The 23448-nt window shown below is 39.7% G+C and overlaps 2 protein-coding genes across 4 annotated transcripts in view; one reads left to right on the plus strand and one right to left on the minus strand.

The window, feature by feature from the left end:
* The window catches only part of LOC126215178 (D-ribitol-5-phosphate cytidylyltransferase-like), a 53118-nt gene extending 36968 nt beyond the window's left edge, over positions 1-16150 (minus strand). For both annotated transcript variants that reach the window (XM_049941845.1, XM_049941844.1), the window contains exons 1-2: positions 15873-16150; positions 4340-4547 (exon numbers count right to left, since the gene is read on the minus strand). In XM_049941845.1, coding sequence (XP_049797802.1) covers positions 4340-4547; positions 15873-15965 — 301 coding nt within the window. In that variant the 5' untranslated portion in view covers positions 15966-16150. The remainder of the gene's footprint in view (positions 1-4339; positions 4548-15872) is intronic.
* Positions 16151-16622: 472 nt separating this feature from the next.
* Positions 16623-23448, plus strand: part of LOC126214855 (myc box-dependent-interacting protein 1) — a 468728-nt gene continuing 461902 nt past the window's right edge. The window contains exon 1 of one of the 2 annotated variants that reach the window (XM_049941489.1): positions 16623-16793. In XM_049941489.1, coding sequence (XP_049797446.1) covers positions 16725-16793 — 69 coding nt within the window. In that variant the 5' untranslated portion in view covers positions 16623-16724. The remainder of the gene's footprint in view (positions 16794-23448) is intronic. The other variant, XM_049941490.1, reaches the window with a different exon arrangement.

Genomic DNA, 23448 nt, shown 5'->3' on the forward strand with positions numbered 1-23448 from the left:
GAGTCTCAGTCCGGCACACAGTTTTAATCTGCCAGAAAGTTTCAGCTCCTCAATTAGCCGCACAAGGGCCGAGTGCACCCTGCTTGCCAACAGCATTCAGCAGACCTGGACGGTCACCCGTCCAAGTGTTACCTATGACCGACAGCCCTTAACTTGGTGACCTGATGATATCACAATTGTGGCAAGGACACTGGTTTGCCCATTTTTGAACATACAGCTTCATTGTATCACACCACCTTCCCTTGTTACAGAAGATTTTGACTACTAGAAATTTAGTGCCAAATGGGTGCAGGTAGCACAATTCTATGATTGCGGAATTTCACAGCTCATCAAATGTTACAACAAATGTCTCAATGTGGCTGGAAACACTCAGGAAAAATAAATTAGAGTGTGTACTTTCACAGTATTGTAAAACAAATGCTGTAACTCCATTCACACTTTTTTTTAAATAAATGGAGATTTTTTGTGTTCTGCTTTCGAACTCACAGGTGGCCAAAGAGAACAGTCAATGCAATTATTAGTCCAAGTATGGAACACTTTATTTGAAGCAAAAAGTGATACACTTATTTTTGTGGTGTCCATGGCTGTGGCTGAATGTTCACATGTGGAACTACGTATGCAATTCAATGTTTTGGGGTCTAAACACAAGAAGCAGTCAAACACTCTGAGGTGCATGAAATCACAAGTCTGTAGAAAAATGAACAATATTATTCAGTAACAATAAAAACACGTCTGTTGATTGCCAGTAAAACACTGTATAACAGAGACTGGTAGGAAAATAACAGTGTGATGTTACAATGAGCATATACTAGAGGCAGAAGTATGTCTTCTCTGTGACAGTGGTCAAAACGAGAACTGCCACTCTTTCACCTGTGGCCACTTCTCAAGCCATGGCACGGAGAGGGCGCCTCGCAAATCTGGCAGGGGTGGGGGCTGGGACAGAAGGGGGGGGGTTGCTATTTCTTCTTTCTGAATGGCAGCCTGTGACGTAAGGAGGATGTGTGGGCTCTTTGCAGTGGTTGACACCTGTAGCACCGATATCAATGGTTGCAGGTTACTTTACGAATGACCAATGTAATATTTAAGCTGCAGAGCATAGTGGAGGTCAGTGGTAGTTCTGTGATATTTTTGATAACACAACTCTGGCCTCCTCAGTAAAGGTCATGGTGAACATGAACCGGGCTACTTATTTCAATATATTTGGAGATCAACTGTTGTCCTTTCTTCTATATCATTATGATGAGCATGCTCTGGACACTACTATCCTGCAAGAGGACAACAGCCACATTCACAGTCCTACATGCGCAAGTTCCCACTTTGATGAACACTATTGCACGTCGACAGCCCTGCTAAATCGCCTGATTTTAGTCCTAAAGAAAACATCTGGAACTATTTGGATCAGCAGATGAATCAATTTGCTTGCAATTTGGCAGTTCTACAGCAGGGGTGTACAGACTTCCCAGTACTAAAGGCTGCAAGCCCCTAACTGGTGACCACATCAGGGATGGGGAGGGGGCGGAAGGAATATGCCATTTCGTAGTTTCCACAGGGTTCCACCCTCTCTCCTCTGGGAAAGAATACAAGATGATTACAAACAATTTTTTTTTTTACACGAACAAATTGTGAGGGGCAGTCTCTGATCTCTGCTCTACAGGATCTAACTATTAATAAGTGGCTCCAGCTGAGTATGACATACCTGAAAAAATGTGTGGACACATTTCCTTGCAAACTGAAGCCATTATTGAGGCTATTTATAGTGGCAGTCTTACACAGCACATTGTTAGTGTGATGTTTCTGCAGGAAGACTCACTTTTTGTCCAGTGTAGTTAACCTTATAATGTTATACAGGGTGTTTCAAAAAGAATATATGTATCACAAAGCACTATGTTGTAAAGACTGTCTATCACTGTGCCATGGCTCAGTTATTGGAGGAACAAATACATTTTCTAGTTTATATTAATTGCTACTACATGTTGGTATCCTTCTGTTTGCTTGGTCAATGTCACAGGTTGTAAAATGGCTATGCTATACAGCACAGAAATCATTTTGTGTTCTCGAGTTTGCTAAGTGTAATTCTGTGATTATAGTGCAAAGACATTTCAGGGTGAGGTACCAAACTAATAATCAGAATGGATGGAACATTCGCAGATGGTATCGACAGTTTGTGTATGTAAAGGAAGGAGTCCAGGCTGCCCTTGTACTTCCGATGCAAATGTTGCACAAATTCAAACTACTTTCCTATGCAGTCCTATAAAGTTAACTCATTGTAAAAGTTGGGAGTTACAACTGCCTACAACAACAATTTGGCATGTTTTGAGATGTTGGTAGGTTATGAAGCCGCACAAGTTACAGCTGTTACAGGCTCTACATCATGACGGGAAATGCAAACGTGTGCAATTTTTCGATAAGCTTCGGAATACTGTCGATAATAACAACACTTTCACACAACGCCATCCTAGTAGGAAAGTGAACAAACACAATGTTCAAAATTGGGGCTACAGAATCCACATGCACACACTGAATTTGTATGTCATTCACCCAAAGTCAATGTGTTTTGAGCGATATCCCACTTGTCTGTTTACAGCTCATTCTTCTTTGGTGGAGTCACAGTTAACAGTCAGCAGTGTCTTGCTATGTTACAAAACTTGCTTTTTTCCGTTACTTCCTTTCCAGTGGGCCCGCAGCTTGCATAATGTGATCTTATTGTAGCAAAAAAAGAAACAAAAGACATTTATGTTCCAAGGTTCTAAATCATACAAGCTAAGACGTACACTAGAAAATGGCAAATCACCGACATGAGCTCATCTTGTACATTGTATTACTACGAATAAATAAATATATAAATAGTGCATCAAAACACTTGTACTTAAAATTTAAAAAAAAAAGAGGACAACTTCATTTTTTATTGAGACAAGTCACCATCCTCACCGGAGTTGCCAAGTGCGTGACTATCTGAACAAAACTCTTCCAATGGGAGGAATTCGGGTATCACTGACATACTGTTCGTATTGGTGGCAGAGGACATACTGACCATCTATAATCTTAACTTGAGAGATTCGTAAATATGTGTCCCAAGTTTCATAGTTGTATATCTTTCAGTTTAATAGGTGGCAGGGGTAAAATACAGGGAGCGAAAGGCTATTTACAATTTGTACAGAAACCAGATGGCAGTTATAAGAGTCGAGGGGCATGAAAGGGAAGCAGTGGTTGGGAAAGGAGTGAGACAGGGTTGTAGCCTCTCCCCGATGTTATTCAATCTGTATATTGAGCAAGCAGTAAAGGAAACAAAGGAAAAATTCGGAGTAGGTATTAAAATCCATGGAAAAGAAATAAAAACTTTCAGATTCGTCGATGACATTGTAATTCCGTCAGAGACAGCAAAGTACTTGGAAGAGCAATTGAACGGAATGGACAGTGTCTTGGAAGGGGGATATAAGATGAACATCAACAAGAGCAAAACGAGGATAATGGAATGTGGTCGAATTAAATCGTGTGATGCTGAGGGAATTAATTAGGAAATGAGACACTTAAAGTAGTAAAGGAGTTTTGCTATTTGGGGAGCAAAATAATTGATGATGGTCGAAGTAGAGACGATATAAAATGTAGACTGGCAATGGCAAGGAAAGCGTTTCTGAAGAACAGAAATTTGTTAACATCGAGTATAGATTTAAGTGTCAGGAAGTCGTTTCTGAAAGTATTTGTATGGAGTGTGGCCATGTATGGGAGGGAAACGTTGACGATAAATAGTTTAGACAAGAAGAGAATAGAAGCTTTCGAAATGTGGTGCTACAGAAGAATGCTGAAGATAAGGTGGGTAGATCACGTAACTAATGAGGAGGTATTGAATAGAATTGGGGAGAAGAGAAGTTTGTGGCACAACTTGACTAGAAGAAGGGATCGGTTGGTAGGACATGTTTTGAGGCATCAAGGGATCACAAATTTAGCATTGGAGGGCACCGTGGAGGGTAAAAATCGTAGAGGGAGACCAAGAGATGAATACACTAAGCAGATTCAGAAGGATGTAGGTTGCAGTAGGCACTGGGAGATGAAGGAGCTTGCACAGGATAGAGTAGCATGGAGAGCTGCATCAAACCAGTCTCAGGACTGAAGACCACAACAACAACAAGTGTTCAAAATACAAGTTTCTTACAGTTTAATAAACGTAAGTGTTCAAAACACATATATTCTTTTTGAAACTTGCTGTATTGTTCTTTGCTAGTACCAAAATTATTCTATGAATAATTTTTGACATGACTCCTGTATACAAACCAAACAGTTTGTAAATGTATGTAATCAGATTAACGATCTCTAACCCCATCCCTCTCACACACAGACATACCAGCTTTCTGAAGTGCCTGCAGGCCACTCCGTATGGATCGGTGTCGGCTGCAGCCCCCTCTGACAACAGAGACACGATCTGCACCTTTGATGCCGGACCCGTCCAGAACCGTCTGCACTTTCTCCGGAGAGTCCACGACCAGCGCGACACGACGGACCCACGGCGGCCGCAACACCTCCTCCAGAGCGTACAGCAAAAGGGGCCTGCCCTGTCAGCAATTTAAACACTCACGATTAGCTGGGTGTTCTAGCAAAATAACAACAAACACATTTCAGCACAGATGTTATTGCAAGGGTCACATATTAAATTTCTACACATCTCCCTTAGATGGGCCATTAAGTTGCTGTCTTATGCCAACACTGAATGACATTAAGTTAAGCAGTACCATAAACTGTATTTATTTATACATAATACTTTAATTATTACAACAGCTTGTCTGCGCAATGAATTTTGAAGTCAGGTTTAGTTTTCAGTATCATTATCTCACCCAATACCATTCAAACTGTGTCAGGCCTCTCTCGACATTCATAAAATTATGTATCATATTATATAGCTTGGAGTATGTCTGAGAAACATTAAATATTGTTTCACCTAATCAGTAATTTTCTTGAAGGATGACCATCAATAATGATGTGTAGTATACTCCAAACTATATAATTCCGGCCCGAGATGCTGGAATTGGTGGTCGTCTGTGCATGAGGTGTGCTTGCTTGCTTGTGTGTGTGTGTGTTTTTTTTTTTTTTATTTTTTACTGACAATGACTGTGGCCAAAAGGTATATGTAAGTGTCTCTTAATCATGCCTGTCTCTAACTTGACGTGTCTTCTTTACAAGAGTAGCAATCTACCTTTTCCTACATTGTTGATCTTCCTATCTGGAGTTCCAAATTCTATAATGTGAGGCATTACACAATTGTGTGGGTGTTGAGAAATGCCTGAAACAGCTGAGTGATAAATACAATACATGATGTCTCAGATAATGGCCCCGAGAACAAAACATGTCTTCAAAATTCATTGCATAAGCAAAGTGCTGTAGTAGTTAAAGTATTATACATAAATAAATACAATTTATACTAATACTTACCCTAATGTCTGTGTCAGGAAGTCGTTTCTGAAAGTATTTGTATAGAATGTAGCCATGTATGGAAGTGAAACATGGATGATAAATAGTTTAGACAAGAAGAGAATAGAATCTTTCGAAATGTGGTGCTACAGAAGAATGCTGAATATTAGATGGGTAGACCACATAAATAATGAAGAGGTATTGAATAGAATTGAAGAGAAATTTGTGGCACAACTTGACTCAAAGAAGGGATCACTTGGTAGGGCATAATCTGAGGCATCAAGGGATCACCAATTTAGTATTGGAGAGCAACGTGAAGGGTAAAAATTGTAGAGGGAGACCAAGAGATGAATACACTAAACACATTCAGAAGTATGTAGGTTGCAGTAGGTACTAGGAGATGAAGCAGCTTGCACAGGATAGAGTAGCATGGAGAGCTGCATCATACCAGTCTCTGGACTGAAGACAACAACAACAATAACAACAACAACAACAACAACCCTATGGTCATTCAGCGTTGGTATAAAACAGTAATGTCCTAAGTGTTATATATAAAGAGTAATGAACTCTGAAAGTACAGGATGAAAATGCTACCTGTTCACGAGCAGGTCCCCGTAAGATTTGGCATTACTGTTGTTTTAGTATTTGTCATTGGTTATTGATCAAATGGTGGCAGCCAGAAACTGACTGAGTAGATTGTTCACAGTGACTGGCTAAAAAGACCAGAACGTGAAAAAACGGCAATTTCAAATAAAGGTTTCTGTCACTTGATTTTTTATGATTTTCGTAAATGCCAAACTTGACAAAAATGACTCAATGTTTGGCAATCAATTAACCACCTTCAGAAAAGACTTACAACTTAAGGGTATGTGACTTATCATGTGATGGAGTTATCCATAGGTATATCAAGGACTTTGGTACATTTGATTCTGCATTGATATTCAACTGCAATAAAAATCTGTTACTGATGGATTCTGCACAGCTTGACAGAAGTCCAAAAATTGGCCCATGTTAATCGTTGTAAGGAAATGCCTGGAACAATTGACCTAGAACATGCAAAACCCTTATGTGAGATCATAATGGGAGGTGAATCTTCAGAATCTGCATACGAGATGGACACTGAGGAATGGTCAACTGTTTGAGAGTTCTGAAGTGAACAAACACCAACAAAGCACTTCACGACTTCCTACAAAATGATAGTTCCTTTCTTTGATAATGTAGGAAAAAGACAGATTGCTACTTACCGTAAAGAAGACAAGTCAAGTTGCAGACAAGTACAATTAAAAGACACTCACTTATAGCTTTCGGCCACAGCCTCCATTAGTAAAACACACACACACACACACACACACACACACACACAAGCAAGCACATCTTGGGCTGGAATTATAGTCCAAGATGCTGGAGTTGGCGGTTGTGTGTGAGTGAGGTGTGCTTGCTTGTATGTGTATGTGTGTGTGTGTGTGTGTGTGTGTGTGTGTGTGTGTGTGTGTGTGTGTGTGTGTGTGTTTTACTGACGAAGGCTGTGGTCAAAAGCTATATGTGAGAGTCTTAACTGTGCCTTTCTGAAACTTGATATGTCTTCTTTACAGCACCAGCAATCCATCTTTTTCCTACATTGCTGAATTCTTACCTGGACAGTCCATTGTTTAAGTTCCTTTCTTTGATTACACTGGTCATGTTGTGAGCATTCCTTTAGAGGACCAAGTACAATGCTGGGTACTACACAATGTTCTGCCACAAGTCATTGATGTTGTTGTTGTTGTGGTCTTCAGTCCTGAGACTGGTTTGATGCAGATCTCCGTGCTACTCTATCCTGTGCAAGCTTCTTCATCTCCCAGTACCTACTGCAACCTACATCCTTCTGAATCTGCTTAGTGTATTCCTCTCTTGGTCTCCCTCTACGATTTTTACCCTCCACGCTGCCCTCCAATGCTAAATTTGTGATCCCTTGATGCCTCAAAACATGTCCTACCAACCGATCCCTTCTTCTAGTCAAGTTGTGCCACAAACTTCTCTTCTCCCCAATCCTATTCAATACCTCCTCATTAGTTACGTGATGTAGCCACCTTATCTTCAGCATTCTTCTGTAGCACCACATTTCGAAAGCTTCTATTCTCTTCTTGTCCAAACTGGTTATCGTCCATGTTTCACTTCCATACATGGCTACACTCCATACAAATACTTTCAGAAACGACTTCCTGACACTTAAATCTATACTCGATGTTAACAAATTTCTCTTCTTCAGAAACGATTTCCTTGCCATTGCCAGTCTACATTTTATATCCTCTCTACTTCGACCATCATGTTATTTTACTCCCTAAATAGCAAAACTCCTTTACTACTTTAAGTGTCTCATTTCCTAATCTAATCCCCTCAGCATCACCCGATTTAATTTGACTACATTCCATTATCCTCGTTTTGCTTTTGTTGATGTTCATCTTATATCCTCCTTTCAAGACACTGTCCATTCCGTTCAACTGCTCTTCCAAGTCCTTTGCTGTCTCTGACAGAATTACAATGTCATCGGCGAACCTCAAAGTTTTTACTTCTTCTCCATGAATTTTAATACCTACTCCGAATTTTTCTTTTGTTTCCTTTACTGCTTGCTCAATATACAGATTGAATAACATCGGGGAGAGGCTACAACCCTGTCTCACTCCTTTCCCAACCACTGCTTCCCTTTCATGCCCCTCGACTCTTATAACTGCCATCTGGTTTCTGTACAAATTGTAAATAGCCTTTCGCTCCCTGTATTTTACCCCTGCCACCTTCAGAATTTGAAAGAGAGTATTCCAGTTAACGTTGTCAAAAGCTTTCTCTAAGTCTACAAATGCTAGAAACGTAGGTTTGCCTTTTCTTAATCTTTCTTCTAAGATAAGTCATAAGGTTAGTATTGCCTCACGTGTTCCAACATTTCTACGGAATCCAAACTGATCTTCCCCGAGGTCCGCTTCTACCAGTTTTTCCATTCGTCTGTAAAGAATTCGCGTTAGTATTTTGCAGCTGTGACTTATTAAACTGATAGTTCGGTAATTTTCACATCTGTCAACACCTGCTTTCTTTGGTATTGGAATTATTATATTCTTCTTGAAGTCTGTGGGTATTTCGCCTGTCTCATACAACCAGATGGTAGAGTTTTGTCATGACTGGCTCTCCCAAGGCCATCAGTAGTTCTAATGGAATGTTGTCTACTCCCAGGGCCTTGTTTCGACTCAGGTCTTTCAGTGCTCTGTCAAACTCTTCACGCAGTATCTTATCTCCCATTTCATCTTCATCTACATCCTCTTCCATTTCCATAATACTGTCCTCAAGTACATCGCCCTTGTATAAACCCTCTATATACTCCTTCCACCTTTCTGCCTTCCCTTCTTTGCTTAGAACTGGGTTTCCATCTGAGCTCTTGATATTCATACAAGTGGTTCTCTTCTCTCCAAAGGTCTCTTTAATTTTCCTGTAGGCAGTATCTATCTTACCCCTAGTGAGACAAGCCTCTACATCCTTACATTTGTCCTCTAGCCATCCCTGCTTATCCATTTTGCACTTTCTGTCGATCTAATTTTTGAGACGTTTGTATTCCCTTTTGCCTGCTTCATTTACTGCATTTTTATATTTTCTCCTTTCATCAATTAAATTCAATATTTCTTCTGTTACCCATGGATTTCTATTAGCCCTCATCTTTTTACCTACTTGATCCTCTGCTGCCTTCACTACTTCATCCCTCAGAGCTAACCATTCTTCTTCTACTGTATTTCTTTCCCCCATTCCTGTCAATTGTTCCCTTATGCTCTCCCTGAAACTCTCTACAACCTCTGGTTCTTTCAGTTTATCCAGGTCCCATCTCCTTAAATTCCCACCTTTTAGCTGTTTCTTCAGTTTCAATCTGCAGTTCATAAGTCATTGATGGAAGTCAGGAAAATCAACTGAAAATGTTGTATCATTGTTCCTTGTAGTCACACTACACACAACTGAATTTGATGGAGAAAAACATTGTTGCCCACATTTACCTGATTTATCACTTAAAGACACATTTTTGTTGCCTTATGTTAAACAATGTCCAACAGTGATTTTCATCACCTTTAAGGGTTTGAAAGAGTCCGAAATCACATTTTGAGATATCAACATACGAGTGGGGGAAAAAAAATTGACCAGAATTGGTTCAAAGCCATGCAATGGTGTATAAATTTTAAAAGCAAACATTTTGCAAAAGAGTAAGGTGATATGTGTTTAAAAACTGATCTTATTAGTCCTCATAATGTCTAAGTGAAAACACATACTGCAGTGACATAGCTCAGAAACTGTGTTGCCAAATGAATGACAGTGAAATGAATGTGTGAATGAGCATGAGGAAAACACTGCAAAAAAAAAAAAGGGGGGGGGGGAGAGAAATAGGCGCAGTAAGACTTACTGAGAAGCTTAAAAAATAACCTCATTTGAGAAAGCTAACTACTGGTCCACGGCAACAACAGTGCTATGCTGCATCCATTGTAGATCTGAGCAGACAGTCACTGAAAAACAAAACGTAATCTACAGAGAAAATAAACAGCAGCTAAGGATGCCACAACCATAGTGAAATAAATTCCAAATCTCAGATATTTACTACAGTTAACCAGAGTGATACCAATGCATTTTCCAAAAATGTGTAATACTGGGGCGGGGAGTTAGTTTGTGCACACCACCAATAAATAAATAAATGTGTTTAATTTTTATTAACAATATATTTTTTTAAACATAGGTACTGATGGATAAGAAGGGTGTGGAACCTGAAAACATTTTTTAGCATGATCTTAGCAACACCTACATATTTTCAATAATGTTTACTCCAAGTGCAGGGGTACTTCATGACCACCACCAAAAATTTAAAAAATATAAATTTCATTAACTGTCATTGATTTCACCGCACATCATGCCTTTCAAAATTCTACAGATGTGTAAGACAGGACCTAAACCTGAAAATATGAATATGACATTTGTTGTGAAAAGTCACAGTGGGTAATAGGACTTAGATTTTTGGTTAAGTTTTACTGAAAAATTTAAAACAGTTATGGAATCTGATATAAGAAATCACCAAAAACGATAAACATTTTTTCAAAATTTTAAAATATAAAGTACCACTCGAGATCACAATATTTTTAAAAGGTGGGCACAAAGTACCCCCTCCCCCCTCGGTAACGCAAGGGTTAACACATTATTACGAGGGGTAGTTATAAAGTTTCAATTATCTCTCAAAAAATTAAGGTATTTAATTACAATTTTTGTTTATTTGCAAGTACATATCTGCAGTCCTGGTACACACTGAATTCCCACACCACAGTACGGTACCACTCTGCTAGACAGCGAGAACAAAATAACACAGTCCACCATTAAGGTAGAGTATCGTAAGGTCGTTGATGTTCTGCATCTAGTGCGAAAAAAGTGCTGCAACAAATCTGTGCTAAGTTGGTGAAAGTGTAAGACAACAACACACCATCATATGATACAGAGATCAGGTGGTGCAGGCACTTTTAGTGCGGCCACACACGTCTCAGTGACAAAGAATGAAGTAGCTGGCCATCTCTCCATTGAGAACCAGCAATCGTAGGAACTGGTGACCCTCTTGCTCAAAGACCAGGGAATCACTATCGAAGCAGTGATGGAACAAGTTTAAATCAGTCACGGATTGCACAGTGAGGAAGTGTTCTGTGGTTATCAGCTGAGCCGAGACATCTTTCAGCAGCAGTATTTCGACAAGTTTTCTACTCTCACCATCAGGTTTATGTACAGTTTGTATATTTATAGTCGGTAGATGACAGGTTTCTCTGCCTCATCTGCAACGGCTGGGCCAATTGCGCGCCCTCAGAAGGGATATTGTGGACAGTGGAGAGGGATCGTGGACAGTGGTAGGGGGGACTTCTGGCACATTGGAGGGTCCCAGCACCACGTCCTGGTGTTGCCTGTCTATTGCATTTGCTGCCTTCGCTGCTTTCACGCCAGAGTGCTCCTGACGTATTCTTGCTAGTGTTATATCCCATATGGAGCAAAGTTGGAAACCATTGCTCTGGTTGACAAGATTATCACAGACTCATATTTTTACTGCCTCTTTGATGATCGAGTCCTAGACCTCATTTTTCCAGTGCAGCACCTCTGTCTGTTCAATATTAAACATATGACATCATTGAGTCTGTGTTCTGCCACTGCATTTTTTTCTGTTCATCTGAGGTGACTGCTTCTCACATGTTCTGAGCTGTGCTGCAAAATATACTGCTGCATCTGGCCGATTTACTGCTTGCCACATTTGCAACTAATGCCACAGACTCCAGATATTCGCAGTCCTTGTTGATCTTTCATTGAGCCAAACATATTTTTGATTTTGGGGGCAATGAGCAGAAAATGGTTTTAATGTTGTTTTTTTCTAGTATCCTGGTAACCTTGACCATGGCCCAGCATAAGGAAGGAACAACACACATTTATATCTTTTCTAGCCATAGGCTAAAATCAAAAATATACTTGGTTCAATAAAAGACGAACCATGACTAGAGTCTAAGCATCAGTTGCAAATGGGGCAAGCAATATTGGCCAGACACAACAGTATATTTTGCAGTATCACTCGGAAGATGTAAGAAGTGTATGCCTCGGCCAAATGGACATATCTGCAGTGAAAGAGCACAGCCTCAATGGAGGCCATGTGTTTGATTTTGAGCAGACAGAGGTGGTTGTGCCACACAAACAGGTTTTGGGATGTGACCTTCAAAGAGGCAGTGGAGATAAGGGTTTGTGATGACCTAGTCAACTGGCTTAGTGGTTTCCAACTCAGCTCTGAATGGGATATAGTGCTAGCAGGAATACATCAAGAGCACTCCGATGCAAAAGTGGCGAAGGCAGCATTGGAATAAACAGGCAGCACCAAAAATGACGCCAGGGTCGTCAAACACAGCGGGAGCCCCCACCACCACTGTCCACAACGGTCCCCCCCCCGCTCCCCTCCCTTTCATTGTCCACGATACCCCTCCTTCTGGAGGCACATGATTGGACCAGCTGTTGCAGACAAGGCAAAGGAGCTTGCAGGGGCTATAAAGATATGAACTGGACATGAAACAGACACTTCATCTGAAGATGATGAGTAGGAAACTTGTTAAAATGTTCAAAATGGTAAAGAGCAGCAACTAGTTGTCATTTCCATTCTAGCTTTATTACAGCATTTCCAGATTTCGGCTAGTAACTAGCCATTATCAATGCAGTATTCCTTAGTTATTATATGTGCCCTAGTATGTCTACACCTGTTGTTCAGGCTCTTGTCACAATAATCTTTAATCAACTGTGACAAGAGCTTAAGGAACAGGTGTAGACGTACCAGGGCACGTATAACAACTCCAGAATACTGCATCCATAATGGCTACTAACTAGCCGAAATCTGGATCTGCTCCAATAACACTAGAATGGAAAAACAACTCATTGCTGCCCATTACCATTTCGAAAGTTATATCACAGTCGCAGAGTGCCATGCATTTTCCTAATGGAAGGTAGTTTGATGGTGTTGAAATGTTGTCACAGATTTATGTCTCGACTCAGCTAATAAACTGAGAAGATTTCATCATTGAAATTTGCCCAGAAAGCCTACAGTCCCACCTCATACAATATTCTGATCGTGACAAAGGCCATCATCTGCTCAGTTCCGCGACTGTTCGTACCTGTTCAAAAAGCCTGCTGATTGAAATGTGATAGCGGAAAGATTTCAACTGTGTCAACCTGATCCAGATGACTTCTTTAGCCACTTGATCATCATGGATGAGTGCTGCGTGTATCATTATGACAAAGAGACAAAGGAGCAAAGCAAGCAGTGCAAACATGTGGATTCATTAATACCGAAAAAGGCGAAGAGACAAATATCATCAGGCATGGTGATTCTGAGACTGCCATGGGGTGGTGTCAACAGACTATGTTTTATGTTGCAAACCATCACAGGAGCATAATGCCAAAACCTCCTGACATTATGGCAGACTTTTAAGACAAAGCATAGCAGGAATCTGTCTGAGGAGGTGGTTTTGCTCTACGACAAAACCCCTGCTCATTCTCCTGCTTTTTTTGGGCTATCAAATTTTGCCTCCCACCTTTTATCATCCTGACACGCTGCCCAGTGAACTGTTCTTTCCTCAAGTGAAGAAACCACTGCACAGCAAGCATTTCCAGAATGACAAAGAGGTGATTTTAGAGGTGGAGCATTTCCTCAACAGCCAAAGTGCAGACATCTACAACAAAGGTCTGCATCACATCAAGGACTCACCTGCGATTTATTTATATTTATAGAAAATCAGCTAAATAAATGTGAGTGTAGTTTCAAGAAATTCTGGGGATGGAATCAATTCCTGGTGTAGTTACAATTTAACCACACTCAGCATGGAAAAGATTTTGGGGTTGTGTTCAGTACTTGAAATAACCTGTAAATCACCGAAGGTGACTGCTGGGACGATTCGTCTGAGAAGGCTGCCTCATTTTTATCTACTTCCATATTAAGCAGAATCTAGTTCCAAATGCTTATGATGGCAGTTAGATGGGCTGATTTCTGGTTCTGTATAAGTAGAAGTTTGCTTCAAATGATCGTACCTGTCATATCCCTGAATACTGCCCATCCCTCCCACATGTTTAACACAAATCTGACATGAATAAGTAAAAATAAATCAGAAAGTTGATGCAGGGAGCCATATCAATTACTGGAAACAGTTGTGGTGAATGCATATTCATTGGAAAAATACTAAGAAATTGTGACACAAACATTGAAGATCACTCATATAAAGCAAATTTGTCCAACTGGTTACAGAGCACAATGCATCTGTTTCAAATTTAAATTGCAGAATTCATCATGGATTTGTTCATTCGGTGGGAAGATCCTCCACAATCCCCAGCAAGGAAAAAAAACTACATGAAATGAAGTGTGTAAGCTCACTGGTCATTCCAAGAAAATCAAGGGATGTATTACTTTTTCCCACAAACATTTCATATAATCACCAAGACATTAAAATTAGACAAAGTTTTGTTTATGTAGCTGTCCACACACCAATCACAAAAAGGAACAGTAAGAGTGTAAAACCATACTAAAGAAACACTAAGTATATACAATAATTTCAGGACTACAAAAGCTGGTATGTTGGTAGTGTCTATAGTTATTTTAATGGCACAAAAAAGGTGTACTTCTTCTGAAAAGATTTCATGGCATTTCAGACTACACAATTTCATACAATGAACTGATGCATGGATTGTAAACATGATGCTCAATGAAATGCTTATGGAAAATATTAACAGTAGGCCTAAGTAAGTAAGTCGAGTCTGTTTAGCAGTCGTAGCAAAGAAACCCCTGAAGCAAATTGAAAAGGAAGTCAAAGTGCATGCAGGTGCCAGAATGCATTAAATTTACTCTTTCTCTGGAAAGGTGAAGGTGCATTTTAGGTCAGTTACAGATTCAAATTCCACATTTATGAATTAAAATTGACATAACATCAATCACGTTGCAATGTGGGTCCAGTATTCTGCAGCCCATATTTTCTGCACTACGGAACAAGGCTGAAATGCAGTGAACATTTGCACTAGTCAACCCTTACAACATCAGTTACGGTGCTATCTACTAGCTATTGGATCTCGTGGGCGAACAGACTGAGTTAATTCTAACACGATTTCTGTTAGTCAAATTCATCCGGTTTACTACAGAGACATATTTGAATCTCCAGATAGTTGTAATATATAGAGATCTGTCAACCATGGCTACACGTTGGACTACATTTCATTGCTCACATGCCATAGATCCGATGGGATGAGGTGTCTGGGATATCTAATGGACTCAAGGTTTTACACTATGTTGAAGTACCTATACAATTAAATGACTTAAATTTGTGAAATGTCATTGTATTACAGTAAGTAGGAACGCGCATCACATGCAAGTTATGGTGTCAGTAACAGCATTCAATGTTACCATGGAGTAACAGAATGAAAGGTGGATCGCCCATACAGTATGTTGCAGAGTTCCTGCAATAATGTTATATCTAAACCCCCCCTCTGTAGTTTCATGGATATCACACTTCAATATTCAAATATTTACTGCTGTTCCCGGAGTAATATCAACAAGATGGACTGCCTACATTATCAAATAACAGAACAAAAATCGATGGGAAAAGGTGATATAAAATAAACTGGTGCAAATGTGCAATCTGAGATACTTGTATTAAAGTTCTACACAAAACATACTTAAAAAGAGACGGGTATTAAAATTTAAAAACATTTCTCGGTGAATGTACGATAACTATGGCTTAACATCAGATGGTGTGGCCGGAAAATTACGAAATTATCAATACGAAAATCAGTAATACGTAAATTTACCGGCAAACGTTTTTGAAGTTGAGGTTAGGTCATGTTTATAAACATAACTATTGTTTGTAAACAAAGGTTTTTTCGATGTTTCACTTGTGGTATTGCATTCGTCAGAAGAAGTTGAAACTAATTATTACCATTATTTCGATGTATTGTTTTGGTGACGATGCTCCGACCCGTTCACCTGTTCCAGCTGACGGCAAGATGACACCAACTTCGAACGAAATCATTTTGCCTATTATATGACAGTACTTGTTTCTGGTGAACTGGACTTACTCCTGGGGGCAATATCCTAAGTGTTAAAAACGCTACATTTCCTACATAAACTCACAAAATAAACAGAAGGAAGCTATACTATAGCTCAAAACAAACTACCCCTCCGTCCCACCCATTTCGTAACACACACAATCGCCATTTTCGTTCGTAATCGAAGTCTGGTTAAACGAATATTTTTTTCCAAAAAACTATTAATATGCAATTGCATAATTACAACATTGTCGTCGGATAACTTTTCTTTACACTATTCGCGGCATTTTTTATTGTTATGTTTTTTAATCAACAAAGTAACTCTTCCAATTGTAGTGAAAACGTCTTATCCTGGGGTGTTTTGGGACACCTTTCAAAATTGAACGTCATGTAGTTGTTTTGTAAAATTTTTTACGATGTAATTTGATGTTAAATCGAACTACTTTAAACTTTTTTATCTCTGGATAAGTTAACTAAAGGAACGGTAGGCATGTTTTCTCATTTCTACATTAGAGGGTCTTTACACTATAGCAGGCTTACGCTAACCTCGAATTGAATGTTATTTAATTATAACAAATAGGAATTTTGCTCTCACTGACAACAGAATCACGTCTTTGTAGCCTGGTATTTGGAAGCTTTTCGCTTCTTGTACAAGGAACGTTTCGAGTCGCCCGCCAGTCCAGTATATATTTTAACGCAAGGAACGCAAGCGAACCAGTTGCTTTCTCTGAAGTGAACTCAAGATGGCAGAGAGTAAGGGTGCTTTACTTGCTAAATCGGTGCAAAAACATGCGGGAAGAGCGAAAGAAAAGGTGAGTTTCCAATGACAATATTTATTTCGCCTTTTTCGGGTGGTGTTCTTTCTAAATCACAGAGCTTTTCGTGCTGTGATCGCAAAACCTCGAAATAATGAGACTATTACCAAAAGCGGAGTGGTCGGCTGCTTGTGTAAGCATACCGAATACGACAGTGCAAAGATATAAAAATACGTAGTTTGCGCGTCTGTCAATATCACACGCGAACAGCTGACCGCAGGCGCGCTACATAAAATACTGTTATTCTAAGATTTATTTGATACCATTACTCTGTGTATTAAATAACTTCTTGTTGTGCGTAATTTAATTAAATCATGTGACAGAGAACTCATTTTTCCCTTGTTTTGGAGAAGAACACCCACTTGTCCTGGGTGTATGAAATGTAAAAATAATACAGCTAGCGCGACCAAGAGCACCGGCGTGTATTCAGTTTCCTAAGGTTATTTATATCCTGTCTAAAACTAGCTTAAAATAAAACAGTGGTGATTTTGAAGTAATTATGGTGTAGTGGGCGTCTTAACACGATCTTTAACAATAGTGACACCCACTTTTTTTTGTAACTGATAACAATGCTTTCTGAGATTTACGTAAATTTATCTCGATTATGTCTTTAAAAAAAACGAAACGTTAACTGCGAGAAAAATGAGTAATTTACTTTTTAACTTAGAGCATAACCCAGACAACCTGAATCCAGATAAAACGCGAGTTGTTAACTTTTTAACTTCTGGTGCATTAATTTTTTTTCTTCCAAGTCTCAAGTGTTAATACGAATAAGGATCGTATTGTATATTTAATTTCATTTTTGCGCAATGCTTTGTTGCAGTTCTGCAAAGAAAAGTGTACGTACATACCACCAAATCTATGTTTCGAAGCATTTCCTTAATTGTAATTTATTCACCTTTCATAAGGCAAAGTAAAAGAGCCAATTGACGCGCAGAGAATACAGTTAGGTCGACAAGATGTTAATTGGAGCCTAATTAAAATGACCTTATCGCACTTTTCTTCATGTAATGATTGTATTTTTATTACATTTTGTATTACGTCTTCTGAACAAGAACAAGTGGGCGTCTTCTGAACAAGAACAAGTGGGTGCCCTTTTTTCTGTGTTTGATACGTATGGCCTTGCCTAAAACGTCGTCTTCTCTGTGACAATATAATTTAGCATCGAAGATTCAGTATTATCGTCCGCGGTATCGTGTTTATTTTGGAAGTGTGTGTCCGTCGAGATGACTACTGAACATATACTAGATCTGTTCATCTTCATGTTGGAGTTTTTTAACAAAAAAGATTTTTACAATTCTGTTAGTATGTGTGTGTGTGGGGGGGGGGGGGGGGGGCGTAACAGAGTCCGGAAGTGATGTGTATCAAACTGGTGAAGAATGCCATCAGAGAACACAGTATTGCTGTAGTTATGTCAGAGCGAATTCTTACTGTCTGCATATTTTTGACATCTCTCCATGTGAATTAATTTGCTATGGTGTGTGTGTAAAATCAAATAGAAAAATGATTTTCAGTTTGCTGATGTATTTCAGGGATTCAGTGTTCGACTTTACGTTTACTGCTATACTCTGCACGCCACCACCTTGCGGTGTGTGGCGGAGTGTTCTTCGCGTACCTCGTGCTACGATAGTTAATTGTTCCGTTCTCGAAACGTTTTTTCTTCTCGTTGCTTAGGGGGAATAGCGGGCCTTTTTAGAGTTTATTGTTTTTCCTTCTCGAATGGTGCACGGGAACAACAGCTGTAAATAATCCTGCTTATGGGATTGCACTTTTCTGTCAAGGTCATTCATTTCACGAGACGGAGTAGTCTGTCCTTCGAGTTTTAATAGCAAACCACTCTTTGACGCCCGGACACCTGTTCTCTAGCGTCTATCACTGCCTTATTGCAGAGATAAGAGGGCGTGTGAGAGGGGGGAGGGAGGGGTTATTTATATGGTGTGAATAGTATTTCTCCTTAGTGGGGCGCGACGCTCTCAGCATCTTTAAGAAGGAAGCGATCGGGGTCTACGAGCAATACGTTCTACATCGTTGGGCTTTTCTTCCTTCGCACATGAAATTAATGGGAGACGTCGAGTGGCACTGCCTCTCATAGCGTATTAACGACGTATTTTATAAGCATCAACGCCCTAACACCTCTTGACTCTTGGAAAAATGAGTTTTATTTTAGAATGGAAAACTTGTCTCCATCAGTTATTCCTCTTTTACAAATCTAAATGCCAATCAGTTTGTCCGCTCAGCGAGTTGTGAATTACTGGGCTAATTTCGTTTCAACTCTTTTTCTGTAACTTGGTGTAATAATTCGAATAGAACGATGTAAGTTACAAATGGTTCAAATGGCTCTGAGCACTATGGGACTCAACTGCTGAGGTCATTAGTCCCCTAGAACTTAGAACTAGTTAAACTTAACTAACCTAAGGACATCACAAACATCCATGCGCGAGGCAGGATTCGAACCTGCGACCGTAGCGGTCTTGCGGTTCCAGACTGCAGCGCCTTTAACCGCACGGCCACTTCGGCCGGCATGTAAGTTACAGCCCACACTGGGATTACTACTTTGCACACTAATGATTTATTAAATGTAATAGTTTTCGGTTTCTTTGCTCATATACCAAACGCCTTCTCGAAGACTTTATTCGTAACTTTATTCCTGAAAATTAGTTTGACAGCAGAGAGACGGCTCAAGTGATCTTCCTAATCGACTGGATTAGGAGCAAAATACACCACCAAAAATAAGTCGTATATGTCGCGTTTGTAGACAGAAATAATTAGGTCGAAGCCGGGGGAGATGCCATTACGTATTTTTGCTGCGTATTTACCATTAAGTTAAAAAAAGCGTCATTCGTTACCATTTCGGTTTGTACGTATATTGAAGTAAGGGCTAAAGAAAGTGGATAAAAGGGTGACAGTCGGAAAGTAAGTGAATATGTTGTTTGCAGAAGTTCCGTCAATATATGAGTGAAATGAAATATTTTACATTATTAAATAATTCAATTGCAGTTAATGTGTAAACAAAACAAAACCGTACAGTAGAAGTAAACCGTAGAAAGTCGAGATGTTGTTAGTTGACTAGCTTTGTATCCGGGGGAGGGGGGGTGGATATTCTAGTTCCCCGAACATCCTGATGGAAGATTTCCCGTGGGTTCTCTAAATTACTCCAGGTAAATACCAGATGGTTCCTACGGTAGGGGCGCGGCTGACTACCTTACCGTCCCTGTTAAATTAGATCTGTAAAAATATGTAAACGCCAGTATGTAAGAATTTTTTTTCCCACCGCAATTTTCTCCGCTCAGGGACTGGGTGTTGTATTGTGCTAATCATCATCGACGAATAAGTCGCCGAAGTGGCGTCAAATCGAAAGACTTGCACCAGGCGAGCGGTCTACCCAACGGGAGGCCCTCGTCACACGCCATTATTATTATTATTATTATTATTATTATCACGATATACCGAGTATCCTTGTAAAAGTGTATTACTATCGTACTTCAGCAACTACTGTATGGCAATGCACCAGGTGATGATTCTTCTCATTCGGTTGCGCTTTGTATGCTCTACGGTTTTGGTTCGTTCAGATTATCATTGGACAATCCACTCCGCTCGCGAAAATCCTATTTATAACCAATCCGCAGCAATGTGAATGTATGCTTTCACGGCGTATATAGGTGGTGAAGAGTTCTCGGGCTTCCAGCCGGTTGGCGGTGTTTTCAGACTGCGACGTTTCGACGAGTGACATAATCATCATCATCATGAGTATGTCACTCGTCGAAACGTCGCAGTCTGAAGACTCCGCCACCCGGCTGGAAGCCCGAGAACTCTTCACCAGTCCGCAAGAAATTTTCACGAAATAGCGATTGTCTGAATGCTGCCTCTCCCACGCAGCTAGGTTAACAAACTTATAAAGAGTTCAGTGTGTCCACCCATCAGACATCGAATAGAAGGAATTATATGAATTGTTTAGTAATGTAATTAGACGTCTCACGCAATAATAGCGCGTTTGAAACTTGCGCCCAGCTCTTAAACATTTGGGCATACTGGCATCAGCAAGACACTACATTTACGCCCTTATGAAATTTTATTTAATTATTTTTGCCTAAAGAGCATGCCTCTTACGAATATCGTTGTCAACAACCACAGTTCGAAAACGATCGCATTCATAAATATAATACTAGAAGGAGAAATGGATGGTGTAAATCATCAATCGGCCTTATTGTGTGTTAAAACCCAGCGATATAAAGAATCTTAAAATAACAAATAAGACCCGGATTTTTACGTACTGATGGAAAATGGAAATGAAGTCCCATGCTTCTTTACAGGGCGTAGGGGAACGATGCGGGAGACCCGCACCGCCTTACTAGGCAAGGTCATAATGGAGGTGGTTTGCCGTTGCCTTCCTCCGACCGTAACGTACTACTACATAGTTAAACATGCATGCATTCGTGTAGGATCATCATTAAACACGCATAATGAGACACTGAAACAACAACATGCGGTATCAAAATTCAGTTCTGTAATTATTTTTACTTTCTTCTAAAACAGTAAACAACAACAAAATTTCTCCAAATTTTCTTCCCTCAGGCTCATGCTTTTATCGGAAAACATTTTTGTACATAGAAAATGATCTTGTGGAGACATGTTGGCGACAGATACCAAAGGTTAGAGGAATCGGCGCGAGTGCGTTGAGCTGACATATGATCTGCATGACTTTGGGATTGTAGATTATTCTTAGTTTTTCTTGTAACTTAGATTCGATACTGATTTCTTATGAAGATTGGGAAATACAGTACTTTACATCGTTGCCGTTTATCTGCACTGCTTACTTCAGGGTAAAGTTAGTAATTACAATCTTTCTACGTCGAAAAGTGAAAGGAGCATTCTTAAGTGAAGAAATTTCGGCCAAGTCAGATCAAGTTGAAAGTAGTTTACATTTTCGCTACAAAAATTTTTATTAACTTTATAAACTCAAAAATCAGCACTTGATTCGATAACTTTGTTGATCTTATGTTTTGTTACACAGATTTTTTAACCTCTTCAATAAACGTCAGAGATTCAACTACTTACTTCTACGCTATTTTGTCGAAAGACGACATGTTGAGAAACGTGGCTGTTGTACTTAAGGTTTATAATTTATATAAAAAACAGCTACCAGCCACATGTATGGTTTAAAAAGTTTTATTATCTTCAGACCATGACCGGTTTCGGATTTTCCTTTACAAATCCATCTTCAGATGGCAGATTACACGCATTCTTAGTTGGACCTAGTTTTGTTTGTGTTATTCGTTTGCTGCACTGGGAAAGAAAAGAAATATTTTGTTGTCATATCGGTAATGGTATTTTTACGAAAGATTTACTTCTTTTACAAGATCTAATTGCTCATGAGATGGTTTTTATAAACATTAGTAAACTTGCAGGTTAGTGTACTTACGAGCTGTGTAGTTCTGCCTGACGAAATATTCGTGCGTTTATGTTTTCGAACGCAAGCTTCATACACTTTTCGTGTTCGAAAACATAAACGCACGAATATTTCGTCAGGCAGAACTACACAGCTCGTAAGTACACTAACCTGCAAGTTTACTAATGTTTATAAAAACCATCTCATGAGCAATTAGATCTTGTAAAAGAAGTAAATCTTTCGTAAAAATACCATTACCGATATGACAACAAAATATTTCTTTTCTTTCCCAGTGCAGCAAACGAATAACACAAACAAAACTAGGTCCAACTAAGAATGCGTGTAATCTGCCATCTGAAGATGGATTTGTAAAGGAAAATCCGAAACCGGTCATGGTCTGAAGATAATAAAACTTTTTAAACCATACATGTGGCTGGTAGCTGTTTTTTATATAAATTATAAACCTTACTTACTTCTAACTTTGTTATTGCCTCAGGCAAATGCACAATATTTGATTTGATGTAAATCAAGTCTTTCTTCACATCTGCTTTCTTGAATGGTACTTCCGCAAGCTGCTTTAGTGGCTTTGAAAGTGTCGACGACACAAAACTGGACGGGGGGGGGGGGGGGGGGGGGGAGAGAGAAGGCGGCGGCGGCATCAGCAGCGTCAGGCTTTTAAATGGAAGTCAGCAAACAGATGTTAATTTCAATAATTTACGGTACCTAACCGACTTAAATTCATCAAAATTAGCACAGTAAAAGACGGCAGCACTTACCCAGGGGTCCCGTCTGGTTAAAATAGATTGCGGTGGCAAACCAAAATTTGGCAGTATATCTCCAAATGCGGCTACACGGACAGGTGCTTTGAAGAAATCTTTCAGTAGCAAAAAAAAAGGAATACTATGCATGCCTTAATGCGTCAGAGTTGACAAACCTTCTTGTTTTGTGCGGCTATTTACTTTGTTTTACTTTGTTTGTAGAGGACACCAGCATATACACATTTTCATTTTTGAGACGTACCAGTACTGTTTCAGCGTAAGAGCAAAACAGGTACCATGCTTGTGTTGGGGTTAAACATTTTAATTACTTTTCCGGCCTTCATATGCGGTGCACCATAACTTAACAACAGAATTCTTTTTTATTTAAATTTATTGATCCGACTTCTACAAGCATCAACAGAGACGAACTGGTCGCTTGAGCTCACTGTGAAGTTGAACGCCGCGCGGAGTGGCCGCGCGGTTTGAGGCGTCATGTCACGGACTGCGC

The sequence above is a fragment of the Schistocerca nitens genome, chromosome 12 (genome assembly GCF_023898315.1).
Source record: "Schistocerca nitens isolate TAMUIC-IGC-003100 chromosome 12, iqSchNite1.1, whole genome shotgun sequence".
NCBI classification, from domain to species: Eukaryota; Metazoa; Arthropoda; class Insecta; order Orthoptera; family Acrididae; genus Schistocerca; species Schistocerca nitens.